This window comes from Dasypus novemcinctus, chromosome 1 (genome assembly GCF_030445035.2).
Source record: "Dasypus novemcinctus isolate mDasNov1 chromosome 1, mDasNov1.1.hap2, whole genome shotgun sequence".
Lineage (NCBI taxonomy): Eukaryota > Metazoa > Chordata > Mammalia > Cingulata > Dasypodidae > Dasypus > Dasypus novemcinctus.
The window spans coordinates 4,069,814-4,095,858 of NC_080673.1; the positions used below are offsets into that span (position 1 = coordinate 4,069,814).

General features: G+C 44.2%; 1 protein-coding gene across 4 annotated transcripts in view; it reads left to right on the top strand.

The window, feature by feature from the left end:
* Nucleotides 1–26,045, top strand: part of IRF2 (interferon regulatory factor 2) — a 130,091-nt gene that overhangs the window by 97,795 nt on the left and 6,251 nt on the right. For all 4 annotated transcript variants that reach the window (XM_058302712.2, XM_058302604.2, XM_058302831.2 and 1 more), the window contains exons 3-7: nt 2,247–2,346; nt 3,005–3,178; nt 3,496–3,542; nt 10,588–10,705; nt 23,219–23,383. In XM_058302712.2, the coding sequence (XP_058158695.1) occupies nt 2,247–2,346; nt 3,005–3,178; nt 3,496–3,542; nt 10,588–10,705; nt 23,219–23,383 (604 nt within the window). The remainder of the gene's footprint in view (nt 1–2,246; nt 2,347–3,004; nt 3,179–3,495; nt 3,543–10,587; nt 10,706–23,218; nt 23,384–26,045) is intronic.

The window sequence follows — 26,045 nt, forward strand, 5'->3', positions numbered from 1 at the left end:
CACTGCACGATTTTCCTAAGTTTTGCCAAAATGGATAGTGTCTTATATCTGTCATTGCAATAATCATGTAAACAATTCCAATCTCTTTCATTCTTGATTCTAGTAATTTCAGTTTTGCCAATGTGTTTTTGAACAGACTTATTTCAGATAGTTTTACTGTATGTATTTTATGAGTGGCCATAGGGAAAGAGATAATCAGAAGAAAATGGATTTGTAGGTGTTTTCTTGTCTTTCCACACTTCTACTGAAAATGAGTACCATTTTTCATTTTATTTGGTGATGGTTTTACCCTGAGTGCTTCTAAGAATATTAAGAGTGGATGCTGCTAGGATCAGCTCTTGTGGTTTCTTGATTTTGGCATGATTTGTATGAGACTAGATTTGGTGGTGTGTATTGGGTTGTATGCATTGGTGTGTGTATGTATGTGTACAAATCTTTAAAATGATCTACCTTATGGGTTACCTTTGTAACTTGTGAAATAGATTTCAGATTATGCCACCCCACTCCTCTTTTGTCCCAGCAAAAACTGAAACAGCAAATTCTTTAAGGGTCTATATCTTTAAGCTTAAAAGTCTTTAGATTTTTGGGTTATGCACTTCAGGAAAAGTTTTCTTACTAAAAAAAAATTTTTCCCCATTTTTATTCATTTTCCTGTGAATATCAAAAAACTGCTTTAAGTGATTCTGCTCCTAATTTTCACCTACATTAAAAAATAAAATTTCACCCAGCCCTTTTCTGATCATTGCTCTTTTGAAAATGGCTAAACTGAAAACCCTGTTATCTCTTTGGATGGTACAGAGTAAACAAAGAGTCATTTATGAAAAAAAAAAAATCTCTCACTTTCTGTTCCTCTTTATTAACTGACTTTTAAATACAGTAGAATTTTCCCTTTTAACAGTTTTTGGGAAACTCTCAAATGCTTCTGAAACATTTTTAGTTCAGGTAGCGAGTTCAGGGGAGGCCCTGAGCCCCTTTTGAGACAGATGGGGACCCTTTCTGTATTTCATTATGTGAGACCAAAGGGGTGGAAAATCCCTACTGACATTTTCTTTCCTTCACTAGTGAATGGTGGAGGTAGCCCTCATACCCAGCAATCATTAAATCTACCTTGAGAGCCTAAAAAACTGCTGTTTCCTGACTTTACCCAGCATTCAGGCCAACGGGCCTCACCTCTCACAGGGAGTCTCTTAAATCCAGAAACTCCCCTGGTGTGCTGGGAGACAGGGCGTTGTGATGCAGTCATTGAATGTGGGATTCCAGACCAGGGCCGGAATCTAGACACTTATTTCCATGTGCCCTTTTGCTAAAAAATTGAATTCTGCTCTTCAGTTTCCTCATCTGTAAAACAGAAAAAATAGCACACACTCACCCCATTAGATTTTTGAAAGAAAGAAACCCGAGAGCCACGTGAACATGTTAGTCGCATGTAAAGAGGCAGGACACTGGTAGCTGCTGGTGGGCAGGGAGCTAGTGGAACCAGTTTCACAAATGTAGTTTTACTATGAGTACGATTTTATTTCCAAAGCATTAGTTTCTAATCATGAGTTTGCTGGGTCACTTTAGGCAAATTTAAGTTACCTCTTGGGCTCTGAGAGAGGTAGAGTCTGATAGAATAAGGATTGTACTGAGCAGCTTTTCTCCAGAAAAGGAGTGTCATCTCCACGTAGTCTGTCCATCAGTGTTTGCACGTTTTGCTATTTCCTACAGAACAGTAGACACATAGGGGTTAGAATGTTGGGAATCTTAAATTTCTGTCGAATATACCAAGCAGATTGTGATATTTGGTCTCTTTGACTGTGACCTCAGATAACCCTAACTTCCCTTTAGCAGCACACGTGTATTTTTTTGGAAAGTTAAAAAATATTTAATTCACCCAAGGCAGCACTGCTGTTCCTATTTACCAAGTGATGGAGATACATTATAAGAATAAGCATTACCAGTTGATAGGTATAGAGGAGAGGTACAGATAATGGAAGATGACATTTCCCAAAGTATCTCCTTTGACCTTGGAAGAAGAATATTCCCATTCTCCCAGGCTCTGCACGACTCTGAATTTTACCCGAGGTAGACTGTCAAGATTTGGGGCCCACTGGGGAAGCGAGCATGATTCTTAGTAGATTTTACTGTAGACAGTCAAGAAACACAGTGATACGAGTGGGGAATCTTACTATTTAAAACTTAAGAACCCTTTTCGACAGTGGGCTGAAACCTCTGGTTGCAGTTCTTCTTTGCTTTTTCCCTCCCAGGAAAAGAAGATTTTTCAGATCCCCTGGATGCATGCCGCTCGGCACGGGTGGGATGTGGAGAAAGATGCTCCGCTCTTTAGAAACTGGGCCATCCACACAGGTATGACCCTGCCCCCGCAGCGTTTCCAGAGGCAGGCATTAGCGCCTGTTTCTGCTTTCACTACACATGGAAAATCTCCTGGCTTGTGGCCTCATGAAAGTAGTTCTGCAAAAATCTGTGATGTATCTCTGTGTACATGCAGGACACATGGGTACACACTTCATCACTGAGGAATGGCCTTCCTTACATCCTGTAGAATCTCAGTCTTTCAATCTCTTGGAAGTGTGGTATTCTGATAAGTTTCCCAAGTGTGTACCAGGGGAATGAAAAATGCGTTTGTGCTGAAAATGTAAACTTGGGTTGAATCTAACAGTGCCCAGGAATATATTTATTACAGAATTTAAGTAAGGAGCTGTTTACTAGAATTACTTAATATTTGAGGGACAGAAGGAAAACTGTTGCTCATTGGCCTTTTGGCCTTCCAGCCTTCTGGCCTTCTGTACCACTTACCTTAACTCTTCATTCTGCTGCCATCATAATTTCCCCTAAAGCTATTTGGGATAGCCAGGATAACCAATTTTTTCTGGTTTGCCCATAACTGGCTGGTTTGCCCATAAAGGCTTTCTGTATACCGCCTGACCTACAGTACTGTTTCCAGAACTTCTTACAGTATATCTAATTTTTTCCTCTTTTTCTTAACCTCTGACTGTTTTGTTAGGAAAGCATCAACCAGGAGTAGATAAACCTGATCCAAAAACATGGAAGGCAAATTTTCGATGTGCCATGAACTCCTTGCCTGACATTGAAGAAGTCAAGGATAAAAGTATAAAGAAGGGAAACAATGCCTTCAGAGTGTACCGGATGTTGCCCTTATCCGAACGACCCAAGAAAGGTAGCTAAAGATGTTACTGGCTAAACAATCAACCTCCTAATATATATTATAGTACCTTCTTGATTTCTTTGTTTCCACACTGGAAGTCACTCCAGAGGTAAAACCCTTCTCCTGTAGGTGATCATTTTGCCCTTACCTGGCTGGGAAAAATAGCCTTCAGGTCTTTGCAGTAAAAGAAACATTTAGAAGTTTGGCTGTGTACAGATTAAAGTAACAGGTTCCTCGAGGGCTTCAGAAGCAATTGACTTAGGAGAAATGTTTCTCTGCGTATCCTTCATAAGTTAATCTAAAACCAATTTTTTTTTTCCTTGCCACAGGAAAGAAACCAAAGATAGAAAAAGAAGATAGAGTTAAGCACATCAAGGTAATCTTTGATTGTTGAGAGAGAAAGGCTGAAGTTGTGACCTTATGAATGCTTCATGTTCTGTTTCGTAAAAACAAGTATTCGGACCTCTGTGAAGTCGTAAATCTTTCTTCTGTGATTGTGTTTTATGTGCTTTACGTCTCCTCTTTGGTGTGCAACCCCTTGCATCCCCGAGCACACATATCCCTGCTTCGTCCAGTCTCATTGAGAAGTTTATGAATGACGTTGCATGTTCAGATGCAGTTTGTCTCAAGTCGCCATCTGGTCCCCACAGCTAGTGTCAGCTGGTCACTTAGTTGCAACTAAGCTCTGATAACCAGGTAATGTCTGATAATATTAAGTATACTTTCAGGCATTTAAGTATATGTTAATATAAGTTAAATTACATATACTTACATTGAAACATAGCATTATTTTATGTATGTTACGTGTATTCAGTGGCAGGCCATTCGCTTTAGGACACAGTTGTCAACACAAGCACTCAGCTGGTGTGGTTCTCAGTAGTTTTTTTCTGCTCCACGTTCCACTTCAGAACCAACGCTCCCATCTCCCAAGGGTTTTCCCTACAGGTGTGTGTGTGCACGTGTGCACGCAGGTGAGGTTTTCAGTAGAGCGTGTGGACTGAACTTCTGTGGCTAATTCCCCTCAGCCCCTGTGGCTTGAGGAACTTGAGATGGGGTAGCCCTTGTTAAATAGTGAGAGGATGGCCAGTATCCCATTCTCAGTCGGGGATGGTCTCAAGTTGCTCAGGAGGAGGCAGACATCACATTCACAGATCCGTCGACACTAGAGACGGTGATCTAGTTCACTGACCGCAGGTTGAGATGAAGAAATTGTGACTCAGGAGAGGTGAGTGACATGCTCACATGGTTACGTAGCACTGAGCGTGAATGAGAAGTCAGATATTCTGGTTTTAATCAAGAATAACTGTTGAAGAAAAAAACAGACTGTTTAGATAGCACGTATTTAAAAACCAGGGGTTGAAGTAGTGGGAAAAGATACAAAATAGTTTGCTTTCGATATCAAGTTAGACTGAAGACAGTTTGATTTTGAGGGCAAACAGATACATTGCTAACACTTTAGAGTTATTTACCTCCATGATGGAAAATTTTAGTAGTGATACTTCTGGTTTCACTTTCAATATTTTTAGTTTGTGGCTTATTTTAAATATGGCACAGTATTAAGGCCTAAGTTTTTAAAACTTTTTATTGTGGAACGTTTTTATTCACATAGGGAGGAGACAGATGAGTGTGTTTTACCCCAAAGACCATTGCTCTCATTTTCAGTTAATCAGCTCATGGCCAATATTGTTTCGGTAAAAACCTCCACCCACTTCCCACCCACTTCTCTAACTCCAATATGAAATTGCTCATGCTCAACCATTTTTGACTTAGAAAATTTCATAAGGTTCAACTCAATATTTTGAAGCAAATTCCAAATATTGCATCATTTCTTCCTCACTCTTTCAGTATGTATCTTAAAAAGATGAATGTCCTTTAGAAATACCATGGTATCATTACTATACCTGAAAAATTAATAGTAATTCCTCAGTGTCATCAAATATCCAGTGTTCAAATTTCCCATTGTTTCATAGACATCACTTTTATACAGTTTATTTGAATCAAGATCTAGATAAGGCCCAAAGGCTGTGATTTTTGGATATTTTAATCTATAGATTTCTCAACTCTGCCATCAAAAAATAAATTATTTTTCTTTGCAGTATAGTCATTGAAAAAACCTAGTTGTCATCCCTGTCAAGTTTCCCATAGTTTGGATTTTCTGAAAGGCCTATCTTATGATTAGGGTTGTTTTTATCAAAAAAGCATAACCTCCCTCAAATATGTGGCTTTGAAGAATTTGCTGTAATCTTAAGTGTAACTTTCTCATTTTTCACTGTTATTTTCACACTGTCTAGCTTAGTGCCTGGCACAAATCAGCTAATTAATACACATTTGATTGTTGAATAGATGCATGAATATTGTATGGGTAAATAGATGCATAAATATAATATCTGGAATGGAAGTAAGAGAGTTTTATATCAGAATATAGATTTAATTAATAGTGGCAGTTAATGGAGAAGTAAGAATGGAGTAACAGATGTTCACTTTTAACAAATGCTGCTCCAGCATATCCACTGTATTTTGTCAAAGGTCAGGTGCCAACGATTATAAGATGCACTGTTTTGCCAGGTCAGTCCAATTCCAGAACCCATACTCTTTCGCCCTGCTCTGAGCCAGAGCTTGGAAGGTGGTCATTCCCCTTCATGAACGAACGTCAGGGTCACTGTTTCGTCTTCACTGGGCAAGTCAGGAAACTGGCTTTATGAGAGCAGATTTTAAGCATGGAAAGAGTGGGCGATAAAGACACATAAGCAGGTTTTAAAGGAATACTTCCTGCCTCGCAGGGTTGTTTGCAGGTGGTTTAAGTGCTTCCAGGTCAGAGCATTGGTCTTCTGGTAGACAACAGAATCGTGGAGAGCCCCTGAGTCACTTGGGGAAGAGTAGGCCAGGTCTGTATTTGTTCTATGGGGAGAAACTGGAAAGCAGAAACTGGTTCAGCAAAACTTTCTAACAGTGAGATGAGCAGAATTAAAACACAGCTGCTCCCTGTTACTGTTCAAAGACAGGACAGATGCCCACCTGTCAGGGCTGTTACTGGAGTGGTATCCTTGTTGTTGGAAGAGGCCTTCGATCAGATGAAAACCCACGCACCCCCTCAGCAGAGGAGCTCAGTGGCTGCTGGGCTTACCCTGCCTGCCCTGGACCCCCCTTTCTCTTCCGCAGCTCTCGAGGGCACTGGTCGGAGCACACTTGAAAGCCCTGTCCTCCAAGCAGCCTCTGTGGATGGTTTTATGAAACGAGGCACAGTTGAACTCCTTGGTGCTGGTTTGGAGATGACGGAATTGATGTTGAAGTCAGGGCTTTCTCACCATTACAGGGAGGAAACATTTCTTCCCAGTCAGGGAGAGGATGTGGAGGATGAAAACAGGAGTGGTTGAGGGAAGAGGTCCTTGGTTCTCAGCGGTTGGGTAGAAAGTTGGCTGAACAAGCAAGAGAGCGCAGGTGAGTGTTGAAGGTGTAACGGTGTGGTCCTTTACTCGAGTGACACTCAAGGCCTTCAAAATAGACGCCTTCTCCATGAGAGAAGCGAGATGAGCTGAAGGAAAGGAGGAAGAGAAAGGGAGCCAAGAGAAGTCAAATGGCAAGTCTCAGTGGGAAAGGGTGGAAGAGAATGGCCTCGTTCCAAGGTCAGAAAGGAGGCTAGGCTTCAGCTTGTTTTACTGCAACTTCTGGTCTTAGTGTTGTTGAGGCCCCTGGGATGTGCGGCTCCCTGGGCTACTTTACGAAGCCCCGCTGCCATCCTCAAGTTTTTATTAACACAGAGACCTAGATTCGCCCTTAAATTTGAGGTCTTTAAATTTCGCTTCAAGGGGAGTGGTTTTGGGCAGATGATTTAATGCAAGTTTGGGGTGGGAGGGCAGTGGGATAAGGGATGACTTTCAGCCACTCTGTTGGGCGTTAGAGGAGGGCGGTATAGGCAAGGGGCTGTGGCACGGGAACGAGACGAAAGGGCTTGCAGCACAGGATGGAGGACTGCCCTGCGAGTATTTGAGACCACCCAAAGGAGTGTGATTTTAGAGGCCTGAAGAAAGTCACTCCTGTCCCCGAAATCTCTCTGGCACAGTTTACTTTTGCCACACAGTCACTTTAGGTGTAGACCAAGCCTTGGATTCCACAATGACAGAAAAGGTTCATCAGCATAAATACTTGGCAGAGTCAGCGCATGGCGCGGGAGTCTGAATCTAAGCAGAGCCTTCTTTGGAGAGAGATGAGAGGGTTAGAAACCGTGAAGGCTGTAGGTGCAGGAGAGCCTAGGTCTAAAGTAAGAAAGGACCAGAAAGAGGAGTTGACTGGGGATGACCTAGAGCAGGGCATAGTGCAGCAGAGCAGGGGCAGTTAGGACAGGGCAGGAGCGGGCCGCGCAGAGGACTAGGGGAGGCAGCTGGCGGGGACTGAGCGCACACTGCATGGAGGGCACAGCGCTTCCTCTTCCCAGTTTTGAGTTCTAGTATGTCTAATCCTTTCAAAAGTTTAGACTGAATATGACGGCGATTCTCTGAGCCTACTGTCGCGCACGTTGGAACGGAGGGACGTTGTAGAGAGGAGCTGGTTGGGTTTTGAGCAACTTGCCACATCACCCTTCCAGAGTGATAGTGCCAGCGAGCTTGTTGGCATCGAAGACTGTGAAATTGATAGTTTTGTTTAAGGTGGGGTGGGAGGAGTAAAACAAGGTTCAAAATAGCTCTGCCTCAACATCCCACCAGTGGAATATATCATTGTGTTGTGAGAGCAGTGCAAGATACATGCGTTTATTAAAAAAGAAAGTTCCTGGAATAGCCAGAATAACCAACCATAATAACCAAATAACCATAACCAAAAACTGGGTTCATTTCCTGTCGCTCCTCAGGCTAAAAGTAGTGTGAGCTTGGGAAATTAATTTAGCCTCTGAGTCATGGTTTTCTCGCGTGTAAAGTGATAAAAGTATCACTTGCCACTAATTAAACTATACATCATGTGAAACACTTGGAGGTCTTCCATTGAGAAATCAGAATAATTTAGGTTTATAAATATATGCACGTCCTACTGCTTCATTACCTTTATAAGAAACACAGAAACAGAATGAGTAAAAAAGAATGAGAAGACAAGAAACCCATAAAAATGAATAATTCTTTCCATAGTTTCTAAACTTGTTCTAAATTTAGTTCCTTTTAAGAGAATTGAGGAGATTTAAGTGGAATAATGAATTGTGGAGCATCATTAAGGGGAGAGGGAGGCGGAAGAGGGGCCCTAGAGGAAGCCAGGGAGAAAGGCAGGTGCAGCACGTTGCAGCAACATGAAACAATCCAGCCAGAGAGGTCGTCTGGCAGGGGGAACAGTTCCTTCCTATTGGGTGCCAGAGCTCTAGAGGGGTCAAGGGAAAGGGACTTGAGGAAAAGCCATCCAAGTCGGGAGACCAGGGTTTCATTGATGACGTTTGATAATGGCGGGCATTTACTTAACGAGCACCAGGCGCACGTTCATCTCGTCTAACCTTCACGTCGTTCCTGTGACGTGGGTGATGTTATCGCCCTCATTTTACGGCCCTCTGCGGTGTCCTGGGAGAGGCTTGAAGAGGCTGAGTTGGTCCCACAGCTGGTGAGAGGGGAGGAGCCAGGCTTGGCCCGAGGGCCTGTCTGACTCCCCACAGCAGGAGCTTGATTCCAGAAGTGGAAGTGACGAGGGACTGTGGGTGCTGCCAGGCCGGTCGAGGAGGTGACGTTAAGGAGGGAAGGAAGGCGTAAGGGGGACATGCAAGCAAGGGGTAACAGTTCTGTCCAGTGGGGCTGTTCTGGGCCCTTCCTTATCTTCAGACGTTGTTACATTTGTAAACCATGCAGCATATCATTTTTAAAATCTGAACTGTGCAGTGACGTGATGCCTTTGAAGCCATGGTGGGAGTTTGTCAGGTGGGATCATGGAGGAGGAGAAAATTTTCTTCCTTTGATTGGAGGGGGGAGAGGTTCATCACTGGTTCTAAGTAGTACGTAAGTAAATTGATAAAGGTACTCAGCATGCCTTAGAGTTAAATACTATCTTTTTTTAAAGATTTATTTATTTCTCCCCTCTCCTCCTTCCCCCCCGTTGTCTGCTCTCTGTGTCCATTCGCTGTGTGTTCTTCTGTGTCTGCTCGTATTCTCAGTAGGCGGCTCTGGGAAACAGTCCTGAGTGGGAGAGAGGCGATCATTCTCTTGTGCCACCTCAGCTCCCTAATCTGCTGTGTCTCTCATTGTGTCTCCTCTATGTCTCTTGTTGCGTCATCTTGCTGCACCAGCTCTCCACGCTGGGTGGCACTGCTGCGTGGGGGGGCTCTCCCACGTGGGCTGGCATTCCTCATGGGCCAGCTCGCTGCTTGGGCCCCGCTCGCCTTCACCAGGAGGCCCTGGGCATCAAACCCTGGACCTCCTGTATGGTAGACGGGAGCCCAACTGCTTGAGCCACAGCTGCTTCCCAGGATACCCTTAACTCCTTACCCCACATGATCCTCAGCAGCAAGCCCCGTGTTCTGTCCACCCTTCCACCCTCTTCTTGCATTCTGATTTCCCTAGGAGTCATCTTCACGGTGTGTGTGTGTGTGAACTGATGGCTTTCAGATAAGCAAACGCAAGCCTAGCCTCAGGGAAGCACTCTCCAATGAGAACGCTGAGAGTCAGTTTGGACCTCAGGACTGGCTTTCCTGAATTGGTTAGTTAGCACTCTCAGAGGGTGTGGGTGGTTCTAGTGTATTTGAATGAGCGGATTCTAGAACTGTAGTAAGGAAGAGGGAATTTGTTATTTCATTAGAATAAACATGTAGCCTCTTGGATGGGGCATCCAGGCTCTGGAGGGATTACATGAGACGAGGTATGGGGTCGCACAGCTGGATGGAGGAAGGCTTCAGCCGGAAGTGTGGCCCTTGTTCTTAGCCAATTGACTGGCACAGAGTGCTCGACTGCCAGTTTATGGGCAACCACGTCGGGGGAGAATTCATCCACAACTCCCAGAGGTTCTCTGGGCCCATCAGTGAGGCAGAGCTTTATCTAAGAAATAATTGCACAAGAGTTGACAAAAGTCTTCCCTTGGAGAGAAATCCCGGAATTAACTCTTTTGAGCACTCCCTCAGAGAAGGAATACTTGGAATCCAGGCAGTGCAGTAGTGGACATGGACAGTTAGGGAACTCTGTCTACCCCAAAGCCTTTGTCTGCAGGTGTGAGCATTTCCATGAAGGCAAGCTGGATGCTCCGATATCATTTCCTTGAAGAGAAATGAAAGAAACTACATACCCAGTAGTACATTCAATGTAGAAATGTGCTTCTCCAACTCCAGGCTCATTAAAAGAAGTAGGGAATGCATTGGGTGGATGACCGTGAACCTCATGTGATAGAAAGTAGGCCAAGGATAGAACTTAAGCTAAGAAAGGGAGGGAAAAGAAAGTGTTCTCAATTCTTTTTTCTTTTCTTCTTCCTAGCAAGAACCAGTTGAGTCATCTTTGGGGCTTAGTAATGGAATAAGTGATCTTTCTCCTGAGTATGCGGTCCTGACTTCAGCTATAAAAAACGAAGTGGATAGTACGGTGAACATCATAGGTAAACTGTTCTACATCTCGTGTTTTTTTAATACATGCAAGCAGCCCTCCAGAGTCTTAAATTTTTAAAACAGTGATCTTGAAATAACATAGTCAGTGGGAGGAGGTCTTGGAACCATCTCAAAATGCAAGTTCCAGCCCCAAGATTTCAGGACTGAAAAATAAAGTCCTTTGAAGACCAGATAAAGGATCAGAAAAAAGGAACTTAGATGTGTCAACCTCAAGAAAAGAAGGCTGAGCTTGACTTCCCAGGAGAGTCCAAGTAGATGAAATGTTTTTCCCCCCAGTGGCTAATGATTAGCAATTCTCAACCTTCTTTCAATATTTGTTCACGTGAACAAATGTGTTGCTTAACTTGGGAAACAACAAAAGGTTTATTTAACTTGGGAACCAGCTTCCCTTAGGAGCCCCCTGGTACCTATTCCACAGCAGACTTGCCTAATTTTACAGATAAAGAAACTGAGGCACAGAGACATGTTGCCTAAGGGCACACTTTGATTGAATAAATACTTTTGAGCCCCTTCCAGGTACCAAGCTCCGTACTACTAACGGGAGATAGAGTGGGGATCAAGGCAAACCCAATTCCTATCCTTGTGGAAGGAGAAAGATAGTAGACAAACAAATCCACAAGTAACTAAAGCATTGCTGATCTTGATAAATGCTGCAAAGGAAAAGAAGGGTGAGATGAGTGAGAATAACAGGTCCAGATTTCTGTAGATCCGAGTGGAGGGAGAGTTAGGGAAACCTCACAGAGGAGTGAAGATTCACGTGAAGGGTGGTGGGTGAGAAGGGCAGCAGGTGACGTGGGGCAGGCAGCAGAGTTGCCTGTACGGGGCCCTGAGGTAGGACACACTTGAAGCAACATAGAAAGGCCGGTGTGGTTGAATGTGAGGAGCATGGGGACAGTGGCATGAGGTCTGGTCAGAGAGGGAGGTAGGGATTGTCCTGTGGGCTTGTAGCCCTGTAGGAAGGAGGTTGGGTTTTATTCCAGGTGTGCTGGGAAGCCACTGGAGGGTTTGTTTTAAAAATCTTTTTATTGCAAATAGACAGGAAAGTGCACAAATGTTTTCAGATACACAGTGCAACCACTGCCGCATGGAGAGATTTGGGGAAGCGGGTGGCAAGCTCTGCATTAGATTTTGATAAGGTATCCTGGGTTGCTGTGACGAGTGGATGGTGGGGGCCTGTTGCGTGAGTGGAGGCCCAGCAATGAACTCCAATTAATCTAGTCCAGAACCCAGAGCCCCAGTGTCCTTGCCCTGGGGTGCCTTTTGTTCCATTAAACTTTGCTGCCTTTTGTAAACAATCATGGCCTCTGATTTCCTGCATTAGGACTTGCTGATAAGAACTAGGGAAGTCAAACAGAGCTCTAAAAGCAAACCTTGGGTTTGGGAGCCTCGGTTTCTGGATTTTCAGGTTGAGTCCTGCCTGGAGGGTGTGGCGGTAACTTTGAGGTAGAATCCCATAGGCAGGGACTCCCTTGACCTTTGAGGGCTTGGGCAGAATGTAGTGCGAAGGAAGAATAAGCATATTTTGAGTATGTGCTGTGCTGTTTCTCTGGGCAGACATGGCCTTTCCTTTCTCCCGCGGCTAAAGTCTACTCTGCAATTCTGCATAGATGTCAATTGCCCCACACTAGTTGTTGAAGCTGAGAAGGGTCTTGCAGATCAGATGTGCTTCTCCCTTCCCGGTGAGGCAAGGGAGGCGCCTGACCCAGCCAGCTGTCTCCCTGCTGGTGCCATGGCCCCACTGCCCCCTGCAGCCAGTGTGCCCACATTCACCACTCTCCTGGTCTTTTCTTTATCTTGCCTTTCTCTTCCAGTCCTGGAAAATGTATGCCCATTGAGCTCTTTTTTAGAAGAGGAAAACATTTGCCAAAACTCCATGCACTTTTTCTTAAGATTCAACTTACTTTGAGTGAGTTCATTGGTTTTTGGGAGTCCCTTCCGTATATATGTGGTGACTTCAAACTCACTAAGTCTGAACAAAAGCCAAAATCATTTCAGACTTTTCTTTATTTTGTTGAGGCTTCAATTTGAGAATTCTCTGTCAGGTCGATTTGTTATTTACCCTTTTGTATAATTGGTGCTATGGGGTTGGTACTAGTTTAATGAGTCATTATCCTCTTCTGTGCGAAGAAAAAGACCAGGTTTGGTTATGGAATCCCTTGCTGGATCTAATGTTTCTCTTCCTGGGCTTAATAATAAAATTATTAATATGTAATATAGGATAGCAATATGAGTTTGACTTTTTCTAATTAGTTGGTAGCTCTCAAGAAGATATATAATTACATTTGAAGCAGATAAAAACAACTATTATAAAGACATGGGTAGTTTATAATCATTCCTAACAAAAGCAGTTTCTCCCCTGTGGTCATTAATTAGCCATCTCAGTCTTTGTGATTTGCGGAGACATGAGAAACACAGAATTTGATTTCAAGGTCTCTCTAGAACTTAGGAGATTCTCTTTGTCTCAGACTTTTGAAAAATACTTTATTTAAACATGACCACATTTCTAGCTTGTAGTTCAACTATTTCTAATCTCGATTTCATTCCTTTGTATTTAAGTACCAAATGAAAGCTTCAAGGTATTTTCATTCTGTTTGTATATGTTTATGTTTATAAAATTAAAATTGGGAGCTGAAATGAGTACTTGATATGATAGCATTTTTGTACATTGTCGGTATGCTACTTTAGTTAGTCACATAGATTGAAAATAATTGACTTGATCCAGTGGAGGCCAGCCACTAGTACATTTTTATACTGGACGGTGTTGGCTGTTTTGTAAACAAATCTAGTAAGTGTGCAGAAATGTGTAATGTTCTGTTGCCCTGACAAATACTTGACTGCTGTTGAGATATTCTTTTTCTTCAAACTTTATTTCAAATTAAAAAAATAAAATAACAGACAAAAGACAGCTTAACAAGTTATGGAAACATTACTCCAAATATATATAATATAATATAGTACCTTGTTTGCTTTTGCTACAAAAATATTACAATATTGTTGTTAACGATAGTCTGTAAATTCATTAGTTATATTTTCCCATATATCACCATAGTTTTAACACCTTGTAGTAGAACATTCCTGTATTTATATTATTAACCACAATCCTCATCTACCACCAAACCCACTATTACACATTCCCTCTATTATCCTCCAGCTGTGCTCCAACGTTAACCTCCCTAGACTACCCATTTCACTACACTCACATCTGTAAATCAACTGTGTTCGTCACCGCCATTTTAATGTGGTATCATCAACTCCATCCATGACTACATATTTACAACTGACATTTTAAAACGTTCTACATACTTCCAGCCTCAGCTCCCCCTTCTCAGCTTACCCACATTCCGTGTCCCCCAGCTGCTTCCATAGTCCAACTCCGTAAGTCTAACTCACTGTACTTAGTTCTTATCAGTGAGTTCATACACTATTTGCCTTTTGGGGTCTGGCTTATTTCACTCAACATAATGTCCTCAGGGTTCCTCCGTGTTGTCATGTGATTCACCAGTTCATTTCTTACAGCTGAGTAGTATTCCACTGTATGTATATGTATATATGTGTGTGTGTGTATCACATTTTGTTCATCCATTTATTGGTTGATGGACGCCTAGGTTGGTTTCATCTTAACTGTGAATAATGCCACTATGAACATGGCCGTGCAGATATCTGTTCTTGTCCCTCCTTTTAGTTCTGAGTGTATTCCTAGTAGTGGGACTGCCGGATCTTACGGCAGTTCTATATTTAGCTGCCAAACCATCTTCCACAGAGGCTGCACCATTTTACGCTCCCATAAGCAGTGAAGGAGTGTCCCTATTTCTCAACATCCTTTCCAACACTTGTGGTTTTCTGGCTTTTTTTGGTTGTTTTTTTTAAAAAAATAATGGCCATTGGAAATAATGAACTTGATCCAGCCAGCCACTAGTACATTTTTATTCTGGACAGGTATGGCTGTTTTGTAAACAAATCCAGAAAGTTTGCAAAATATGCAATGTACTGCTGCTCGGACAGCTTTTGATTGTTCTTGAGTTTTTACTTTTCTCCTTCCCAAACCTCCTAGCAGGAAAACAACACACAGAGAAGTAGCTGTCAGAGGGCCGTGTTTGGTCTGTGTTGTCCACAGACGCTGAATGTGCCTTCAGATACAGCTATAGCTGTGCACACCAAGGAGGAGTGTGGTGTCTTCTGATGGTCCATCTCTCTTCTGTGGTTAAATTCACAGCCTTTAGCACCCAAAACTCCATCCTTGCTTTTTTCTTTTTTTCTTGAAGGATAGTTTCAATTTTTTAATGAACCAGAGAAAGCAGCACAAAATGACTTTCCCAAACAAACCCTCCCCGTGTCTCGCGGGTGGTGCCTCCGAGGAGGGAAGGCCAGTCCTACAGGAGGGGCACAGTGCTTTTCCGCTTCTTTAAGGTATTTTTATATTTACTTTTCTTAGCATTGAATTATTTTTTTGTGTGTGGTGACTTCTGTTTTTAGGAAACGGAAGAAGCCAGCAACATGTTGAATTGTTCTGACAGTACGCGGCTGGCATCTTGCCCACGCCAGCAGTGCTTCTGCTGAGCTGTGTTGAAATGATCTCCAGGCCGGTCTGAAAAGTGCGCAGGTGTGGATGGCTTGTCTGGCTTGCCTAGGCAGTGCTTTATTACCCCTTCTTGTTTTTTGATAAATGGTAAACCCACCCTTCAATAAAGCAAAGAGTACTAGCAAACAGGGAAGACTATTCATTACTCTGAAGCGAATAAAGAGGCCCTGAGTGACTAGACATAGAGCAATTAAGAAATAATTTTGAATTTTGTCTTAATTTTGGCTGTTTGTTTTTTTTGGTAATTGCTTCCAAATTGGACTGACTTTATCAGAAGTGATCCTAGATAACATTTTACCCAGCTTGGAAACCTGGCCATCAACGAGGAGGACTGAAGGAGCAGGAGAATCGATTTGCAACTTAGAGACCACCCTCAGGGACCCCCTGGGACTCACAGTTATATCCAGGGTGGGCGGCCGCCTCGGGAATTAACAGTGCTTTGAAGGATGTGGGAGACCGGCCCTGCCTGGTAGAACTGTGTGGTCTTCTCCCCTTCTCCTTTGTTCGCTGTTCCGTTTTCCATGCTTCCTGGGGCTTAGGATATGGAATTCCATCTAGGGGATTAAACATAGCTTTGGGGTGTATCTTTAGGTGGAGGGAAGGAGTGGAGCTCTTGGTGCTCGTTTTCTCTGGGTCGTCAGCCGAGTTCCGTGTCTTCTCCAGGGAGGGCTGAGCTGTTCTCTTCCCCTCAGGCCTCAGAAGTAGGGGCGGGATATAGGCGTCCTTTTTACGGGTTCCCTAGACAGCTCTCGGCAGTGAGAAACTCCGTGTGAGGCAAGAACCAGGCTGTCACAGTGCCCCTGACACAGACCTGGTACCGCACCTGAGTTTTTTTCAGCTTATTGGACCTCAGAAAGCCTGGTCACTTCTTCTCAGCCATCGTGTGCCAACTGGGAGCCCTGGGCAATGGTGTTTGGCTGTCATTTATTCAGCCCTAAGTTTTTATTTACCCAAGGGACCTGCCATCTTTTTAGGAAGCTAAACTCGTTTCTTCTTTCCTCTACCTTGCTGCCCACCCCCCATGTATAATTATCTGTCAAGTCCTGCTATCTTCCCTCAGCCTGTTTCTGAAATTCTTACCCTTCATTCTCTTTCTGGTACTGGTCCCAGTTGCCTTCACATCCCGCCTGAGCTCTTCCTCCCTCTTGCCCCCTCCTTATTCATCGTCCACACAGGGTGATTGTTGTCAAAATTCCAGCCGCCCCGTGTCACCATCCAGGCCGCCTGTTGCCCCTAGGGTAAGGATCCCAGCCCCTCGTGTCTCCAGAGGCCTGCACGGCCTGCCTCCTGCCCAGCTCTTGTGAGCTGGAGTCACTGTGAACGTTGAACTCCCGTGTGGCTGCAGGCAGAGGAAGTGAGGTTGGTGGTGTGTTGTTGCTATGGAGTGGTCACCAGGATGCTGTCAGCACAGCACAGGAAGAATGAATGCTCACAGCGACGCTGGAGAGCTGGCACGCCAAGAGCTCTTATCCAGGCTGGTTTCTGCCCCCAGATTATCGGTCTTTGAGACCTACTGATTAGTGAGTGCACGTTATTTGCCTCCCTTTGTGATGCCAGTTTTTATGGGGTGAAGAGATTAAAGCCCCAGCCCCTCCTTGGCTTTATCGTGCGCCTGCTCCAACCTGCTGGGCTGGGTATGGGGTGGGGTTTGGAACACTCGGGCGCAAACAAGGTCAGAACTCCTCTCTCTGAGATCACTGACCCCGAGTCTCACCATCAACCCTGGGTACCTAAAAAAAATAGCATGGCCACAATTCAGAAAGACGAGCACTAGATTAGAAGTTAAAAGACTTGGGTCCTAGACCTGCTTCTGCAGTTATTGACCAAGTGATCTTGGGCAAACCCCCTGACCTCTCCTCGTAGTAAAATGGAAATTGTAATACTGATCCTGCCTACCACACAGGGTTCATTGCAAGGATCAGGTGAGGTATACATGTAAATCCTACTGTGATAAGCGGGGAGTAAAATAATAGTATGATTGTAATTGTGTTATCAAAATTACATTAAAAATTACTTGGGGCAACAAAAATATCCTCCATCTATGCTGCATCATCGGGGTTATTAGCAGTTTGCATTCTCAGACTTCCAAAGAGGGACAATTAGAAATTTCCCTCCACTGTGCCATGATGATGGCCTAATTGCATATGTCCCATTAAGAAGTTTAATTTTTCACTCTGCAGCTCCCTGGGTAGCCTTGGCTGTTTTCCTGCTTTCTCTGGATTCCCGTTTTTCCAACTGTAAAATTGTAGGGCCAAGTCACCTCTAGAGCCTTTCCTTTCTGGTTCTGATAGTCCCTCCCTTAAAGAGATCTCACCGAGGCATGGGGGCAAGCTATTTTCTCAAGTTGAGCCCTACATTAGCTCAACAATTGTTAATAAAGTAAGAATAGCCTTTTAAGAAACAAACCGGTTCATCGGTAACTGGCCATGAATAATATTGCTGTACTTCTCTGCAACTAGGTTCAGATAAAATTACATTCCCGTGGGTCATTCTTTCCCTTTGTTCTGACCTTAATAAGTGAGAGAAGCTTAGTGGATTTCTAACTCGTCTAACCATTTGAGAATTTCCTTGGCACCCAATATAGAACTGTTGAAAAGAAGTTTCACTATTGGTTATGAGCCCAGAGTTCCATTAAGGTGAGCTTCAAAAGCTGTTGTCCTAAGAGGGACTTAGAACACAGAGTAGCTTGGTTTGAACTTCATTAACTCTCTGTTAGGCTTTATTGCAGAGCTCTTAAGAGTTAAGCTTTGGGGTTAGTTAGAGCTGAATTTGAATCCTGGTTCTCCCGCTTAGCTATCTGACCTCAAACTCATTTAGCTCTCTTCCATTTCCTTCTATCTAAAATGGGGGTGATGATTGGACCATCCTCATAGGGTTGTGAGGTCTGGGGGTCCAGCACTCAGCACAGGCTCCAGCAAAGGTGAGTGCTCAGGAAATGTGAGGATTTGTTATTATTACTTAGTACCGTCAGGATACCCTTTAGCACTCAGGGAAGTGCCACTCCAACCTTAGCTGTTATAAGATTGCTGATAATTTGCTTATTAGTGTGTAAAACCTTTCTGTTGTTGCTCTTTTGTCACTTGGGGCAAAGGTTGGCTTACCTGGCATGGAAACAAGGTAGAGAGATTGAGATTGGTTAGGTGTGGGGCCTAAAGCACACCCAGAGAGCATCTCAGACGTTGGGATTTCCCTCCTTCTCTCCTGGGTTTGCAACTTGGGAATAGTTTCTAAAGTGCCCTCAGCCGGGAAGCGGACTTGGCCCAGTGGTTAGGGCATCTGTCTACCACATGGGAGGACCCGTGTAGAGCTGGCCCATGCGCAGTGCTGATGTGTGCAAGGAGTGCCCTGCCATGGAGAGGTGTCCCCGTGTAGGGGAGCCCCACGCGCAAGGAGTGCACCCTGTAAGGATTGCCGCCCAGGACGAAAGAAAGTGCAGCCTGCCCAGGAATGGTGCCGCACACACAGAGAGCTGACACAAGATGACACAACAAAAAGAAACACAGATTCCGGTGCCACTGACAACAACAGAAGCGGACAAAGAAGATCACGCAGCAAATAGACACAGAGAACAGACAATTGGGGTGGGGGTGGGGGCGGGGGGGAAGGGGAAAGAAATAAATTAAATAAATAAATAAATAAATAATGTGCACTCGGCCATGTAGAGCAGTAGTCACCCCTTACTTACCCAAGACATAAAGCAACACACTCCTGGGGGAAAGTTTGGCCATAGAGATATGTAATTATATTAACTGGGTGTTCAGGTTGTGGCATAGAAAACACAAACCTAGTTTTCCATTCTGGCCACCACCTTTCTAGAAATACTTTGACTATAGGTGCTTACTTACGTTTCTCCTCAGAAGTCACGTATATTGAGTTACAATTTCCCTGCAGTAAAAGTAACCCTTTTTTAAGTGCCCAGTTTTCTGAATTTTGACAGACGTATTCACTATGTACCAACCGTCACGTTTAAGGTACAGAATGTTTTCATCACCCCGAAGTTTCTTCGTGCCCTTCGTGGTCAGTTTCCTTCCCATACCCCATCCCCTCGCAACCACTGCCTGCTGTTCCAAAGAGCCCGCTTGCCGGAACGGCCTTGACATTGTCTAGAAAACGTTTTTGGTCGCCTCCCGAATGTGCAGCCCACCATGAACTCCCACAGGACTCTGGCTTTCCACTCCCACACAGAGTGTCTGGGCCAGTCCGTGAAACTTGGTGCCTTCTTTTATCCATTAAAACATTTATCCATCAAATGCAAGCCAGGAGCAAGTGATAGAAAGTTTTAAAACAGATTCTCGGCTCTCTAAGGCATAATGTGTAGGGAGATATACCGTATACAAATGAAAAGGTAAATAAGGATACAGGGTTAACTAGCAGCACGGGGCAGAACGTCAGAGAACATTGCAAGGCAGTGTCCCCTCACAGTTTTGGCTGAGCAGCAGGCACAGTGGGTGAGGGGCTGAGGCTGGTGGGTGCCAGGACGGGCTTCTGAATCTGGCCTTCTCAGTCCTGCCTGTGGCTTCACCGTCCCTGCCCACTCCTTGTCACTGCTGCCTTGAAGCCTTTGCTTCCTGTAACTGGAAGAGAGGTTTCCCTTCCTCATCTTTCATCACTTGACTTCTGCTCATCCTCCAGCCCATCCCTTGTTTTCAAACTATTGCCTTAAATTTATTCTTTACATTCAGTCTTAAATGAGTTATCTAGATTTATATGTGCTGGCCTACAGCCCTGCTAGACTTCTTACAAATAGGACCCTGCACTTTCTGTACCTTTCCTAGTTCTTGGTAACCTGTTGTGTATACCAAGTAGGTGCTCAGTAAATATTTGTTAGTTGAATGACTGTGTTGGGCATTATGGGGAAAAGCAATGGAGAGAGAATTCCTAGTAAGAACAAAGGGGTATAATTAGGAGAGACTTGAGCTGCTGCCATCCTTTATACGCCTAGCTAACTTGCTGGCTCTATGGTAAGAATTACAGTGCAAAGGAGAACTGAGTTTTAGAGCGTTTGACATTAAAGGGTCTGTGATTTGTATCAAATTGATAGAAATAAAGATTTTAATTACCTGAGTGAACAAGGTAGTGCTTATAAGCCCCTCAGCCCCCCAGCACAATTTGTTTTCTATCTGTGTTCACCCACTGCTTCTTAAGACTTGGGGTAGGACAGGACAGGTCTAGGAATCAGTTCTTGTTTCCCTGCCATTTTATTTTTCCTGGGAGAAGAGGCAGAAGAAATTTGAGAGAGGTTAACTTAGGCACCCAGTCTGTTTCTAGTGAACAGCATAACTGACAGTCTCCTACTTAAATAGGATAAGAATTACGGAGTCTGCACCTTGTATAGCCTGACTCCCTTTTCTTTAATTTCACCCCTGTTTTAGTTTCCTGGCTACCAAATCAAATACCGTGCAGTGGGTTGGCTTAAACAGTAGGAATTGATTGGCTCGTGGTTTTGAGGCTGGGAGAAGCCCAAAATCAAGGTGTTATCAAGACAGTGCGTTCTCCTAGAAGACTGATACCCTGGGCCACCTGCTGGCGACCCGTGCTGCATGGCTTCTGGCAGTGTGGTGCTCGTGGTGGCTTCTCCTTTCTCTCCTGGGTTCTGTTGACTTGCCATTTCCAGCCGTCCCCTCCGGCTCTCCCTCTCTGTGACCTTCCTTATAAGGCTTTCAGTAATAGGGTTGAGACCGTCCTGATTCATCTGGGCCACAACTTAACTGAAGTCACCTTGTCAAAAGGCCCTGTGCACAAGAGTTCACACCCACGTTTTCCTGGAATCCATAGCTCCAAACCACCCCAGTCCCCTAGAGGAGAACCTTCCCGGCATCTGATTCCCCTCCTCTCCGAACGCTGTAGCTTTGTGGACTCTATCACAGCCCCTAAATCACAGCCTCCCAGTGCCTTTCCTTCTGGAAGAGAGCCCTTGAGTCCCCATTCCACGCTAAGCCCTTCCCTGACTAGAAGTCAGCTGATGTTCTGCCCACCTCGTGCGATCGTTGCATTCCTCCCCTGCTCCCCCCGTGCGGTACGGGTGCCTGCCCGTGATGGCTAACTTCTCGAGGAGATTGGAATGTGACCCCCTCCCGCCTGATCTGAGCATGGTGAGAAGATGCCAGGGGTATAGAAACTGCACACAGTCCAAACTGACCTCGGACTAGTGATTCTGCCCCTCAGGCACACCTGAGTTTCTTTGTCATTAGTAGGATAGTGATTCTTTCCCTGCCAATCTCATGGGTTGAAATGTTAAAAGCACTTCCACAGGTGTAAGTGAAATGCTGATAATGGCGGTAAAGGTCTTTGAGAACCTCGGGAAAATATTGCCATTTATCTTCCCATTTATTTATTGGAACCAGTTCTAAGGGATAGTTCACCCAATCAACTGCCAACAGCAGTATAATATCAGTTCTGGTTAAGATTAGGGCAGGGCAGGACATTCAAATTAAAACCACAAGGAGAGATCACAACACATCTATCAGAATGGCTAAAATTAAAATAGTGACAATACCAAATGCTGGCAAGGATGCAGAGAAACTAGATGACTCATACATCACTGGTGGGAATATAAAATGGTTAAAGCCACTCTGGAATGCAGCTGGGCAGTTTCTTGTAAAACCAAACATGCATGATAATACAACCCAGAAATTACACTCTAGCATTTATCCAAGAGAAACGGAAGCTTAAACCTGGACATCAGTGTTCATAGCAGCTTTATTGATAATAGTGAAAAAACTAGAAACAAACCAGATGTCCTTCAGTGCAGTTAAACTGTGGTATGCCCATACCATGGAATGCTACTCAGCAATAAAAAGGAACAAATTCCCCAAAGTTTACTGTATGAGTTCATTTATGTAACATCCTTGAAATGACAAAAAGTAGAGAAATGGAGAACAGAATAGTGGTCGCCGGGTCAGGGACAAGAAGGGGGGTGTGGTGTGAACAGCGGCACGAGAGGTCCTCGTGCTGGGCCTGCCGGTGTTTTGACTGTGGTTGTGGAAACATGAGCCTCCGTACGTGATAAGATGGCATAGCGCTAACTACATAGCACACACGTAAACCACACACAGATGAGTAAAGCAAAACGAAGGAAAAGTGAACAAGACGGGTGGTTTTTATCAGTGTGAAAACCCCCGTTACAATTTTGTCCTGTAGTTTTTTTGCAAGATGTCACCACTGGAGGAAACAGTAAAGGATGCACAAGATCTCTGTTATTGTACTCACATACAACTGTATGTGAACTTACAAAGGATCTCAAAAAGTTTAGTGAAAAATAAATTAGGGCAGGGTTCGGGACCAGGTGGTCAGAATCCATCTGATCGGTATTCTGGAGATTTGATGCTACTGATGTCTGCTAGAATTGGGAAGTGGGTTCTCTCCCCTCCACCCTCCCTCACGCCCCCCAGTGGTAGAGTTGACCCAGAGTGCTGGGAGTAGGAACGAGCACCTCACAGCTTCCTATTTATTAAGATTTGGCCATGTTTTACGGACCACAGGGCTCGGAAAATAACACAGCAGCTTCCTTTGGAGCAAGGGTAGAGAACAGAAGTGGGTCCAGCTCAAAGCCCTGTCCTGTCTGGTCTTGAGGTTAGGTCTGGTCATGTGTCCTCTGGTCGTACACCTGGAGCTGTGCCCAGCTTGACCCAGCTCGAGCAGGGGCTCCACTGACCAGATGTGGCCACCTGTAACAGCTATTGGCGGGCATGTCAGGGACAGCCCTGAGTAGCCAGATCATTGGCAGGCTGCTTCTCTGGAGATGGAGACCCCAGCCCAAAGCTAAGGCTTTTTCTTCAACGTCATGGCAGGTGACAGGTAGTGGCTGGGACTCTCTCACCTGGCTATCTGGTTCTTTGGTGTTAAGATTTTTCTTTCTTGAGGGCATCTACTAGAGTTTTTAAGTCAGTGGCCTGGGTATGTGATGGCTCTCTTTCCTTTGAAGTTGTAGGACAATCACACCTGGACAGCAACATTGAGGATCAAGAGATTGTCACTAACCCCCCGGACATCTGCCAAGTGGTGGAGGTGACCACCGAGAGTGACGAGCAGCCAGTCAGCATGAGCGAGCTCTACCCCCTGCAGATTTCTCCTGTGTCTTCCTACGCAGGTAAACGAGTAGCAGGGAAACTTCTGAACTGGGCAGGGGGCCAGGGAGGGGACTCCTTTGTGTAGGATCACCAGCTTCACCACAGAGTAGAGAATCTCTCCTCTGTCCAAAGAATTACATCTGCTGCAATTGTCCACGCTTTAATTTTCTTGACCAACATCTTCATAGAAACTTCCTGTTCTCAGTTAGCAGACGTGATCACAGCATTTCTGTACTTGATCATCCATAACGTTGTCATGCTTGATTAACATAATAAGATCGCTTTGGGGATGCAGCTAATGAGAGTCTATTTTATTGTCACTACAGGTTATTAGAAATCATGTGGGGTATTTTTAATGGAATGTCAGTCTGATCAAGCTGGGTGGGAGCTTAGAGATCAGCTCTTCCAGTGCTTTAAGTTTCAGAAGTGAAGTGTTTTGCCCAAAGTCACAGAGCCAGCAAGTGTTTGGGCGAGGACTTACAGTAAGCCTTTAGATCCCAAACTCGTTGCTAGATCTCTTTCATTATACTGAGTGTCCTTGTTGCTTCCTCTTTTTCCTCTTTTCCGTATTTAGTTCAGCTTTTAATCAGGCCAGGAGGCTGAGCCCATTTCTAATTCCCCAAGGAATGGCCATATAATTGCAGGAATTGTCCCAGACAGCACCACAGGATTTGAACCAGATTCATTTCTTTCTTCCATCCTGACAGAATTAAATTATGGCACCTTTTTTTCCCACCAACATTAGATCATCTGATATACTCTTCCTGATGGTCTCCATTGAATTGTTTGAGGCTCTGTCATAATGAGGAAATAGCAATACTGAGTCAGTGTTATTACTTTCAAATATTGAAGGGAAAAAAGCAGATGTTTTATCATGAATTACTACAGTCAGCCTAGAATAGGGTTCAGGGATTCTTCCCAGGGTCCTTTATGTGCTACTGAATAGAATATTCTCCAGTTAGGTGCCATGTCTGTGATGGGCACTGCGTCAGCATTAGAAACAGATTGATTCAAGTAACCCATCGTTAGTGAATTATCAGCCACTGAACTAACCTTGTGTTCCCTGAACCCCAAGTGCCTTGCATGTTAAGAAGATAAAAGGAATGTGAGAACAAACCCTGGCTGCAAGAATCGTGTAATTGGTCAAACAGTGTAAGCTTGCCATCAGTTATTTATTCACCAAGCGTATTTTGAACTCCTGCATGAGCCAGGTTCTTTGCCAGTCCCCAGTAATAACAATTCTTATTTGCTGCATGCTCATTGTGCTCTGGAAATTGTGCTAAATGCTTGCTATTGATCAACTAGTTTAATTCTCCCGAGAATGACTGTCAGCATGGTATCATCATTATCTCCAATTTAAAAATGAGAACTCTAGGGCTAATATGGGTCAAGCAGTGTGTCCCGGAACCAGCAGCCAGAAGCAAGCATAGCACTCATGCCAGAGGCCCTTTCTCAGGCCCCGGCTCTAATGCTGCTCTGGAGAACTGCATAGACCTTTGCCGTTTAGAACACTTCTGTGGTCCCATTTGATTTTAACAAGGAGACAGATCTAAGGAGACAGATCAGAATGTTTATGTCCTAATTTTACAATTGAGATAACTGAGGCTTGAAATGCTGAGCCACTTTGCCAATGTTTACATAGCTGTGGCTAAAAATTTGTGGCTGTTCCTTCTATATCATGCTGCTGCAGGCATTATTACCCCCCACTTTTTTTTTAAGGGCTCGGGGCTTTAGAATAGACTTTTATGTTTGTCTGTTGCATAAGTCTTTTTCTATCTTCTTGGGCATTTTGGAAAGACTTCTTCTTGCTGTTCTGCCAGCAGTGGCATTTTGATGTAGCAGAAGAATATCCAGAGAACAGCTGATCCGTGCAGAGAGAAATGAAGATTTCATTCCCCTTTTCAGGACATTTGCATAGTTTTGAAAAGAAGGATTTTAGTGCCAGGATAGCAGGCAGCTGGAGGTTTTGTTGGAGCCTGGCTCTTCAACCTGCCCTTTAGTTCTTTCCATCATTTTCAGTGTCTGAGTTCTCCAGACCCTTTTAGAGAGAGGCTTATTGGGTGGATCCAAAACGTTTCACCACACTGCTTTCCTGGAGCTTGCAGAACAGAAGATATTTATCTGTTACTGACCATGGCTAGTTTTAGTCTTTTAGTCCAGCAATTTGGTAGTGTTTTGCTAGGAAAGGCAGCTTTCTGGTTGTATCCACCTTTCCTGCTTAACCTTCCCAAATAGAATGGGTTGTTTGCCTGTTTGTCATAACAGCATTCCCTTGTTGGGACCATTCAGTGAATTCAACCCCCTCTAACTATCTTCATTCACCTTTTTAGGAAATTGGCATTTGGGGGCTCTTGTATTTCAAAGATCACTTTCAGACTTGCAAGTCTGTCTATCTTCTCTTCTATAGTCTAAATATTATAGGAAGAAATGAAAGAGACAGTTTTTTGAGCGGAAGTACTTGCAGTGGATATTGTAGAACCGTGTAAAATTCTAGTTTCATTTGCAGAACTCTCATGCTGGGGAAGGATGTCTAAACCCCACCCTGAGGAAGCTCTCGAGGATGGCCCGTTACTGTTAAAGGTCTGCTGTAAAGTGTCCTCTGACCTGATCTGTGGCACCAGGTGTTCATCAGGTTATTTATTAGGTTATTGATTTCTTGAGAATATTTATTAGGTTTAGTTG